This window comes from Trachypithecus francoisi, unplaced genomic scaffold, assembly GCF_009764315.1.
Source record: "Trachypithecus francoisi isolate TF-2019V2 unplaced genomic scaffold, Tfra_2.0 Lachesis_group14, whole genome shotgun sequence".
In the NCBI taxonomy this organism is placed as follows: domain Eukaryota; kingdom Metazoa; phylum Chordata; class Mammalia; order Primates; family Cercopithecidae; genus Trachypithecus; species Trachypithecus francoisi.
In genome coordinates this window covers 7,907,882-7,919,935 of record NW_022681459.1, presented here as the reverse complement: position 1 = coordinate 7,919,935, position 12,054 = coordinate 7,907,882, and the positions used below count along the sequence as shown (strand labels likewise).

The following is a 12,054-nucleotide window of genomic DNA, read 5'->3' as shown; positions in this document are numbered from 1 at the left end:
AGTTCCTCCCAAAAAGAAAATGAGAACCACCGTATAATTCAGGAATCCTTTGTCTGGGTTTATACCCAAAGGAAAAGAAATCTGTACCTGGTAGAGGTACCTGCAGTCCCATGTTCATGACAGTATTATTCACAACAGCCTAGATATGGAATCAACCTAAACGTCCATCAGTAATGAAAGGATAAAGGAAATGTGGTATAGATACAGAGTGGAATACTATTGAGCATATAAAAAATGATAAATCTTGTCATTTGCACAACATGGATGAATCTGGAGGACATCGTGTTTACTGAAATAAGCCAGACACAGAAAGACAACTACCTCATAATCTTCCTTAACTGTGGAAGCTTATAAAGTTTAACTCACAGAAATAGAGAGTAAAATTCTGTCAGCAGAGGCTGGGGTGGGTGCACGGGGAGGAAGGAAATGGAGTGTTATTGATCAAAGGGTAGACAGGCAGATAGACAGGAGAAATAGGTTTTGAGAGTTATTGCACAGCTGGATCACTACAGTCAATAATAATGTGCTTTTCAAAGTAACTAAGAGTAAATTGTAAATGTCTCACCATAAAAATAATAGGTAGGTGAGGTAATGGATATGTTAATGAGCTTAACTGAATCATTTAACACTACATACATATAACAAAAATCACATTGTACCCCATAAATGTATGTAATCATTGTTTGTCAGTCAAAAATAATGTTAATGTTATATTTTTAAAAGCATCACTTTTGTACACCTTAAATATACATAATTCTTATTTGTCAACTATTCCTAAATAAAAGTAAATAAGTATATTTCAAAGACAAGAAAATAAATTAAAAATAATACTGCATAATTCCATGTATATACATTCTTACATGTAAATGTAAACTAAATTATAGTGACCAAAAGTAGGTAAATAGATGCCTAGGGATAATTGTAAAAAGGAGGGACAGATTTTAAAGTGACTTGAGAAAATTCTTGAGGGTGGTGTAAATGTTTATCTTGAAGATGATGATAGATTTGGTGGTGTATACACAGGTCAAAACTCATCATATTTTACATGATATATGGGCTTTTATTGTACTTAAATATCTTGAATAATGTCTTAAAACAGATGATATTTCTTTTCCTAATTATCCCCACTGAAGTAGAATACATTTAAATGTTTCATTTTGGAAAAAAAGGAAAAATAACCAAGTGTTATCAGAGCCATTCAACTCATTTTCAACAATATTTGCAGAAAAATAATGTTTAGGGAAAACAAAAAGTAGTTACATTTAAACGATAGTTTAATAGTAGGAAAAATATTTTTTTTCAAAGTATATTAACCTAGTTACCCTCTGATTAACATGGTGGCAATAATAATCTCAGCAGATACTCAAAGAATTCTCAAAACATCCTTTTACAAATCAAGACCTTTCATCCCTGTTTAAAAAAGATAAACTAAACTACATAATTTTCTGGTGAGCTTCAGTCTACACATTTACCTCAGAATAATTAAGCAGAAACATAAACCAATATTTAAACCTATAAAGAAGGAGTGCAATGTGATCTAAAGCAACTTGTACTTTGTTAGAAATCAGTCCTTGAAAAATAAAGTATCCAATGTACTTTTTTGTGTTAGTTATTAATTCATGGTATGAATAGATTACAAGAGCAAATAATTCAAATTGTAATATATAGTTGTTTGTTTATACCATTATTTTCTACCGAGCTAAAACCAATAACGAAAAATCATATCAGCATTTTACATTATCTTGATATTTTCTTCATTCTCACTTTGAAATCTAAATACACGCTGCGGTTTAATTTAAACTCCAGATGATGGTAGACTTCTAATAAAGGCGGAGCTATGTTTTATTCATCTTGGTGTCCATTATCACTGAGCACAAAACCTGAAGCTTAACGTGGACCTAGTATGGTTTTTAAAACTGTTTTCAATCAAGTTTTACAACATAAACATACATAAATTATAATCTTAGTTTAGGTTTTCATTTGTTTTATACAAATACCTGTGCTGTCATGCATGTACAATAATTGAGAAATCCCAGGGCATCTTTGGAGAATGTGGATACGCTTGAATACAAGTATCTTTAAATGCTTGAGTATAAATAGCTCCCAAGAGTCTCTTCTTTAAACCCTTTTATTTTATAACTAAGGAAATTGAGGACCCAGGGACACATAACACACTATTAATTAGCATATTAGCTAGTCCTATTATTCTGATACTAGCATATCTTACATGAGCCACTCTGCCTTACTGTGCTTTGGAAATATCAGCGGTGCTCATTTCTCATAAACTCCACTTTTCTGTGTACCTGCAACAGAGATTTAGTACTAATCCTATTATATATCAAATGTTTTAAAATATAAATGAAATGAAAAGAAGAAAAGTCCTAAATATAGTTTCATTAAGATAATGTGTTGCCTAGGACTTTTGTAGGACAGTGCAAGAGGCCAGGAGGTCTCATATAAATCATATGTTGGTATTCTTAAGGTTTTCTTTTATTCATTTAGATTCACATTTTTAAAAAATCATAAATTAAATTTTGGGTTAAAAATACAAATTTTAATTAAAAATATAACAAATGTACTGTAAATGTGTAAAGTATTTATAATTTGCTAATGATGTTGTTGATCTGAAAAAGAAATATACTGTAATAATGGGAAAAAAGCAGAAAAAACTATTAGGGGAAAAAGCTAAATAAGTTATTGGCATCACTTCCTCCTTTGTGTGTTCTCAATATTATCAATGCTTTCCGTTTTTCTGTTTTTTAGAAAGGGTGATGGAGATAAAGTGGCTTTCTTAAAAGCTGCCTAATATCAGCAAATGAAGTCAGTAATTTGTGTCAGACTGAAGTTGCCTTCTATTGTTGACTACCTTTCATAATCCTTTCTTCCTTTAGAAGTTTCTGATTGGTTTTTCCATGAATTTCTTGACAAGCACAGTCTATAAAAATGTAAAATAATATGGATAACTTATGTGTATTCTTGAGAAAATATTTTCTTTCTGAAGGCATTCTTGATAAGAGAATGCATCTTGTTTCACAGTTACCATTGCATTCTATCAATATTAATGTACTAGACATGCTCCAATAGAAATACTTTGTCAATAAGAATATCTCATACATTCCACTAAGAACAGCTATGTCCTTTCAAGCATCAGAGACTTTCCAATATTGATGCTTCATAAATATTTATTGAGAACGATGTTAAAGTTTCTTCCTTTTTAAACAGCATGTATACCAAATTATTTTTAAATTCCATGCAGTGACCAGAGGGGTTTTGTGAAAGCTTCACTTACATTAGCCCTCCCATTTCCCAAATCTCACATAGTTATGTACATTTTTTAATTTATTTTAAAAACTATCCTCGCCATGGTCCTTTCTTCCAGACAGAAAATAAACACTATTTTGATAAGATATATTAGTACATTTCACTGCATTTAAAATACTATTTAAAGTTTCTGAAAATGTAAAATGGTGTAACAATTTGAATAAGATATGTAAACACTACATATCTGAGACATAATCATAAATATTATAAAGAAATAAAAAATCTAAAGTGATATTGACCAATTACTGATAATTAATATTTTTCAGTTTATATTGTGTTTTGAGTTCAAAGTTGCAAAAAAAGAAAGTCACCATTTTCAGAAAAAGCAGTATCAAAATGATGAAATACACAGTACTGTGGAATGTCTCGTAATATCCACTAGATGTCTCCAATAACTGACTGAATGATTTTACCATATTTTCTCTAAAGCTATGCATTAAATACTGAAACATGAACTACATATATATTTTGGTTTTCCTCTAAAAATCATATTTTAGATATGCATTAAAGCTATGCATTAAATACTGAAACATGAACTATATATATATTTTGGTTTGCCTCTAAAAATCATATTTTTTCAAAGCACACAAAGTTCTTTTAATGAAAATACAAAAGGAAAGCAACTTACATTCAATATCAAGGTACATGCTCTTTTGGTGCCCTCCAATTCTACTTGCAGCTTCACAGTCATATCTCCCTGAATCTGACAACTTCACATCTTTAATATGCAGTGACGAGCTTCCATGCTGCCCTTTGACTTCGATACGGCCGTCTGGGCTCTGTTTACATCGATTCAGGAAAAAGAAAGATTTTATGCTTGTGTGTGCAAAATGGTGACCAAACATATAACATTATGTTACTTCCTATGTTTCTTTGGCAAAAAGAAAAAAGAAATCATTCCTGATGTAGAAAGTATTTCTTGTATAGCTAAGAATAAGTTTTTTTAAAAAAGCACACTTTTTACATTCTCATAGCTTCATGAAGGTTTCATGTACCCTGGCTGTATAATGATAAAAAGCATTTCAGTGACTCCAAATAAAACCCAATCACTCAGCCTGATGCTTAAAGACCTCTCATGTGGTATCACCTGTCTGTCCAAGCACACTTTACAATTTAGATGTCATCAATTCCAATTATTTTGAATTACTTGTACTCTCCACAATATCCTGTGCTTTGAATAAATACTCTTCACAGACCTGTTTTACACTTTTCCCCTTTCACTGTATATACATGGCAACATCCTACTTTCCTTTGAGTTACCGGCAAATTTTCATATTATATTAAAAATAGTTCCTGATTGCCTAAACAAATAATTATGACTTATTTCAACTACATACTTTTCTCAGAATAAATTACTTTTACTAAAGTCTTGTTGGAACTTCAGATTTCATCCCATAGTGTGATAGTATAGTTGAACAAATGTGAGAAAATACTTATAGTACTTCATGTAAAAGTCATTTAAACTTCTAGGACAGAAACATTATATTCTAATATTTTTAGAAAGCAAATTATGTTGTAGTAAAATTTACATGCAGTTTCATAAAGAAAATGTACTCCTGCAGCTATTATTTACTATGAGTTAAACATTTGTACTTAATTAACTTTATTGGAATAAAACAACGAAATACATTATTAACAATGCAAAGCAAATCATTCATTTTTATAAAGAAAATGTAATTATTTCACAGTATTGAAAAGTAAATTTTAGGGGGGGGTTGAGCAAGATGGCCGAATAGGAACAGCTCCAGGCTCCAACTCCCAGCGCGAGCGACACAGAAGACTGGTGATTTCTGCATTTTCAACTGAGGTACTGGGGTCATCTCACTAGGGAGTGCCGGACAATCGGTGCTGGTCAGCTGCTGCAGCCTGACCAGCGAGAGCTGAAGCAGGGCGAGGCATCGCCTCACCTGGGAAGCGCAAGGGGGAGGGGAATCCCTTTTCCTAGCCAGGGGAACTGAGACACACAACACCTGGAAAATCGGGTAACTCCCACCCCAATACTGCACTTTAAGCAAACGGGCACACCAGGAGAATATATCCCACACCTGGCCAGGAGGGTCCCACGCCCACGGAGCCTCCCTCATTGCTAACACAGCAGTCTGCCGCGATCTAACCGCAAGGCAGCAGCGAGGCTGGGGGAGGGGTGCCCCCCATTGCTGAGGCTTAAGCCGCTGGGAAGCTCGAACTGGGTGGAGCTCACAGCAGCTCAAGGAAACCTGCCTGTCTCTGTAGACTCCACCTCTGGGGACAGGGCACAGCTAAAAAACAACAGGGGAAGCAGCAGAGGCCTGTGCAGACGCGAACGACTCTGTCTGACAGCTTTGAAGAGAGCAGTGGATCTCCCAACACGGAGGTTGAGATCTGAGAACGGACAGACTGCCCGCTCAAGTGGGTCCCTGACCCCTGAGTAGCCTAACTGGGAGACTTCCCCCACTAGGGGCAGTCTGACACCCCACACCTCACAGGGTGGAGTACACCCCTGAGAGGAAGTTTCCAAAGTAAGAATCAGACAGGTACACTCGCTGTTCAGCAATATTCTATCTTGTGCAACCTCTGCTGCTGATACCCAGGCAAACAGGGTCTGGAGTGGACCTCAAGCAGTCTCCAACAGACCTATAGCTGAGGGTCCTGACTGTCAGAAGGAAAACTATCAAACAGGAAGGACACCTATACCAAAACCCCATCATTACTTCACCATCATCAAAGACCAGAGACAGATAAAACCACAAAGATGGGGAAAAAGCAGGGCAGAAAAGCTGGAAATTCAAAAAATAAGAGCACATCTCCCCCTGCAAAGGAGCGCAGCCAATGTCAGCAACGGATCAAAGCTGGTCAGAGAATGACTTTGACGAGATGAGAGAAGAAGGCTTCAGTCCATCAAACTTCTCAGAGCTAAAGGAGGAATTACGTACCCAGCGCAAAGAAACTAAAAATCTTGAAAAAAGAGTGGAAGAATTGACAGCTAGACTAATTAATGCAGAGAAGGTCATAAAGGAAATGACAGAGATGAAAACCATGACACGAGAAATATGTGACAAATGCACAAGCTTCAGTAACCGACTCGATCAACTGGAAGAAAGAGTATCAGCGATTGAGGATCAAATGAATGAAATGAAGAGAGAAGAGAAACCAAAAGAAAAAAGAAGAAAAAGAAATGAACAAAGCCTGCAAGAAGTATGGGATTATGTAAAAAGACCAAATCTACGTCTGATTGGGGTGCCTGAAAGTGAGGGGGAAAATGGAACCAAGCTGGAAAACACTCTTCAGGATATCATCCAGGAGAACTGCCCCAACCTAGTAGGCCAGGCCAACATTCAAATTCAGGAAATACAGAGAATGCCACAAAGATACTCCTCCAGAAGAGCAACTCCAAGACACATAATTGCCAGATTCACCAAAGTTGAAATGAAGGAAAAAATCTTAAGGGCAGCCAGAGAGAAAGGTCGGGTTACCCACAAAGGGAAGCCCATCAGACTAACAGCAGATCTCTCAGCAGAAACTTTACAAGCCAGAAGAGAGTGGGGGCCAATATTCATCGTTCTTAAAGAAAAGAATTTTCAACCCAGAATTTCATATCCAGCCAAACTAAGTTTCATAAGTGAAGGAGAAATAAAATCCTTTACAGATAAGCAAATGCTTAGAGATTTTGTCACCACCAGGCCTGCCTTGCAAGAGACCCTGAAGGAAGCCCTAAACATGGAAAGGAACAACCGGTACCAGCCATTGCAAAAACATGCCAAAATGTAAAGACCATCGAGGCTAGGAAGAAACTGCATCAACTAACGAGCAAAATAACCAGTTAATATCATAATGGCAGGATCAAGTTCACACATAACAATATTAACCTTAAATGTTAATGGACTAAATGCTCCCATTAAAAGACACAGACTGGCAAACTGGATCAAGAGTCAAGACCCATCAGTCTGCTGTGTTCAGGAGACCCATCTCACATGCAGAGACATACATAGGCTCAAAAAAGGGATGGAGGAAGATCTACCAAGCAAATGGAGAACAAAAAAAAGCAGGGGTTGCAATCCTAGTCTCTGATAAAACAGACTTTAAACCATCAAAGATCAAAAGAGACAAAGAAGGCCATTACATAATGGTAAAGGGATCAATTCAACAGGAAGAGCTAACTCTCCTAAATATATATGCACCCAATACAGGAGCACCCAGATTCATAAAGCAAGTCCTTAGAGACTTACAAAGAGACTTAGACTCCCATACAATAATAATGCGAGACTTCAACACTCCACTGTCAACATTAGACAGATCAACGAGACAGAAAGTTAACAAGGATATCCAGGAATTGAACTCATCTCTGCACCAAGTGGACCTAATAGACATCTATAGAACTCTCCACCCCAAATCAACAGAATATACATTCTTCTGAGCACCACATCACACTTATTCCAAAATTGACCACATAATTGGAAGTAAAGCACTGCTCAGCAAATGTAAAAGAACAGAAATTATAACAAACTGTCTCTCAGACCACAGTGCAATCAAACTGGAACTCAGGACTAAGAAACTCAATCAAAACCACTCAACTACATGGAAACTGAACAACCTGCTCCTGAATGACTACTGGGTACATAACGAAATGAAAGCAGAAATAAAGATGTTCTTTGAACCAATGAGAACAAAGATACAACATACCAGAATCTCTGGGACACATTTAAAGCAGTGTGTAGAGGGAAATTATAGCATTAATGCCCACAAGAGAAAGCTGGAAAGATCTAAAATTGACACTCTAACATCACAAATAAAAGAACTAGAGAGGCAAGAGCAAACACATTCAAAAGCTAGGAGAAGGCAAGAAATAACTAAGATCAGAGCAGAACTGAAGGAGATAGAGACACAAAAAATCCTCCAAAAAATCAATGAATCCGGTAGTTGGTTTTTTGAAAAGATCAACAAAATTGACAGACCGCTAGCAAGACTAATAAAGAAGAAAAGAGAGAAGAATCAAATAGATGCAATAAAAAATGATAAAGGAGATATCACCACCGACCCCACAGAAATACAAACTATCATCAGAAAATACTATAAATACCTCTACGCAAATAAACTAGAAAATCTAGAAGAAATGGATAATTTCCTGGACACTTACACTCTCCCAAGACTAAACCAGGAAGAAGTTGAATCCCTGAATAGACCAATAGCAGGCTCTGAAATTGAGGCAACAATTAATAGCCTACCAACCAAAAAAAGTCCAGGACCAGATGGATTCACAGCTGAATTCTACCAGAGGTACAAGGAGGAGCTGGCACCATTCCTTCTGAAACTATTCCAATCAATAGAAAAAGAGGGAATCCTCCCTAACTCATTTTATGAGGCCAACATCATCCTGATACCAAAGCCTGGCGGAGACACAACAAAAAAAGAGAATTTTAGACCAATATCACTGATGAACATCGATGCAAAAATCCTCAATAAAATACTGGCAAACCGGATTCAGCAGCACATCAAAAAGCTTATCCACCATGATCAAGTGGGCTTCATCCCCGGGATGCAAGGCTGGTTCAACATTCACAAATCAATAAACGTAATCAGGCATATAAACAGAACCAAAGACAAGAACCACATGATTATCTCAATAGATGCAGAAAAGGCTTTTGACAAAATTCAACAGCCCTTCATGCTAAAAACGCTCAATAAATTCGGTATAGATGGAATGTACTTCAAAATAATAAGAGCTATTTATGACAAATCCACAGCCAATATCATACTGAATGGGCAAAAACTGAAAAAATTCCCTTTGAAAACTGGCACAAGACAGGGATGCCCTCTCTCACCACTCCTATTCAACATAGTCTTGGAAGTTGTGGCTAGGGCAATCAGGCAAGAGAAAGAAATCAAGGGTATTCAGTTAGGAAAAGAAGAAGTCAAATTGTCCCTGTTTGCAGATGACATGATTGTATATTTAGAAAACCCCATCATCTCAGCCCAAAATCTCCTTAAGCTGATAAGCAACTTCAGCAAAGTCTCAGGATACAAAATTAATGTGCAAAAATCACAAGCATTCTATACACCAGTAACAGACAAGCAGAGAGCCAAATCAGGAATGAACTTCCATTCACAATTGCTTCAAAGAGAATAAAATACCTAGGAATCCAACTTATAAGGGATGTAAAGGTCCTCTTCAAGGAGAACTACAAACCACTGCTCAGTGAAATAAAAGAGGACACAAACAAATGGAAGAACATACCATGCTCATGGATAGGAAGAATCAATATCGTGAAAATGGCCATACTGCCCGAGGTTATTTATAGATTCAGTGCCATCCCCATCAAGCTACCAATGAGTTTCTTCACAGAATTGCAAAAAAACTGCTTTAAAGTTCATATGGAACCAAAAAAGAGCCCGCATTGCCAAGACAATCCTAAGTCAAAAGGATCAAGCTGGAGGTGTCACGCTACTTGACTTCAAACTACAAGACTACAAGGCTACAGTAACCAAAACAGCATGGTACTGGTACCAAAACAGAGATATAGACCAATGGAACAGAACAGAATCCTCAGAAATAATACCACACATCTACAGCCATCTGATCTTTGACAAACCTGAGAAAAACAAGAAATGGGGAAAGGATTCCCTATTTAATAAATGGTGCTGGGAAAATTGGCTAGCCATAAGTAGAAAGCTGAAACTGGGTCCTTTCCTTACTCCTTATATGAAGATTAATTCAAGATGTATTAGAGACTTAAATGTTAGACCTAATACCATAAAAACGCTAGAAGAAAATCTAGGTAGTACCATTCAGGACATAGGCATGGACAAGGACTTCATGTCTAAAACACCAAAAGCAACGGCAGCAAAAGCCAAAATTGACAAATGGGATCTAATTAAACTAAAGAGCTTCTGCACAGCAAAAGAAACTACCATCAGAGTGAACAGGCAACCTACAGAATGGGAGAAAATTTTTGCAATCTACTCATCTGACAAAGGGCTAATATCCAGAACCTACAAAGAACTCAAACAATATACAAGAAAAAAACAAACAACCCCATCAAAAAGTGGGCAAAGGATATGAACAGACATTTCTCAAAAGAAGACATTCATACAGCCAACAGACACATGAAAAAATGCTCATCATCACTCGCCATCAGAGAAATGCAAATCAAAACCACAATGAGATACCATCTCACACCAGTTAGAACGGCAATCATTAAAAAATCAGGAAGCAACAGGTGCTGGAGAGGATGTGGAGAAATAGGAACACTTTTACACTCTTGGTGGGATTGTAAACTAGTTCAACCATTATGGAAAAGAGTATGGCAATTCCTCAAGGATCTAGAACTAGATGTACCATATGACCCAGCCATCCCACTACTGGGTGTATACCCAAAGGATTATAAATTATTCTACTACAAAGACACATGCACACGTATGTTTATTGTGGCACTATTCACAATAGCAAAGACTTGGAATCAACCCAAATGTCCATCTGTGACAGACTGGATTAAGAAAATGTGGCACATATACACCATGGAATACTATGCAGCCATAAAAAAGGATGAGTTTGCGTCCTTTGTAGGGACATGGATGCAGCTGGAAACCATCATTCTTAGCAAACTATCACAAGAAGCGAAAACCAAACACCGCCTGTTCTCACTCATAGGTGGGAACTGAACAATGAGATCACTTGGACCCAGGAAGGGGAACATCACACACCGGGGCCTATCATGGGGAGGGGGGAGGGGGGAGGGATTGCATTGGGAAGTTATACATGATGTAAATGATGAATTGATGGGTGCTGACGCGTTGATGGGTGCAGCACACCAACATGGCACAAGTATACATATGTAACAAACCTGCACGTTATGCACATGTACCCTAGAACTTAAAGTATAATAAAAATAAATAAATAAAAAAAAGAAAAGTAAATTTTAAATTTACATGATCTTCGCTTGAAAATAAACATGTTCTCTTGTAATTACCTGTTATACATGATAAGGTTTTGACTTGTGAAAAACTGCTGGTGTATATAGATATTATCAGTACAAATGTTGGCATTTAAAACTTATTATCAATATACCTGAAATTATTAACTTAAATTCTGGAAAAACAGGCACTTTGCCCAAGTGTGTGATTCCTAGCAAAATTAGAAGCCATTCTCAGAATCATCATTGGCTCTGTAATGATGCACAATATGCATTTGAGTCAAATACTTGCACTAAAAGTCCAGGGTCATTTTTTTTTTTTTTTCCCGTTTCTGACATTCTAAAGGACATGTCTCTCTTTGTGCTACAGAAACACATTACAAATATCAGAAAGAAAATTCATTTATATCTTGGCTCTGATTCAACACCTACTGAAGATTCATTTAAGGCATCTGATCCCTGATTGAGACAGGTTAATGGGCATTTTAGCTGTCTCTCTAGTATTTCCAGGTTCTATCACTGAATTAAGTAAGATGATTAGAAAGCAAAGTGTCTGACTGTACATTATTATTCCATCCTTTACAAAAATGCACTCTCTGAAATTTGATTTGATGTTATGTTCTTTGCCTTTCTAGAAGGTCAATTTAAGAACCGCTTACTTAAATGGTATTTCAATATTTTTAAAATATAATTATTTTTAGAGTTTATTGTCCTTTCAAAAATCCCTCAATCAAATATCTATGTGATAACCACTTCTTGAATTTATTTCCAACATAAAGTTTTTGTTGACTATTTTAATTGTCAAACAATTGAAATTATATAATGTGTCATGTTTATAGGTTATTTT

At 36.4% G+C, this 12,054-nt stretch overlaps 1 protein-coding gene across 4 annotated transcripts in view; it reads right to left on the bottom strand.

The window, feature by feature from the left end:
• The window catches only part of NCAM2 (neural cell adhesion molecule 2), a 572,054-nt gene that overhangs the window by 159,432 nt on the left and 400,568 nt on the right, over positions 1-12,054 (bottom strand). For all 4 annotated transcript variants that reach the window (XM_033232201.1, XM_033232202.1, XM_033232203.1 and 1 more), the window contains one exon: positions 3,950-4,100. In XM_033232201.1, the coding sequence (XP_033088092.1) occupies positions 3,950-4,100 (151 nt within the window). The remainder of the gene's footprint in view (positions 1-3,949; positions 4,101-12,054) is intronic.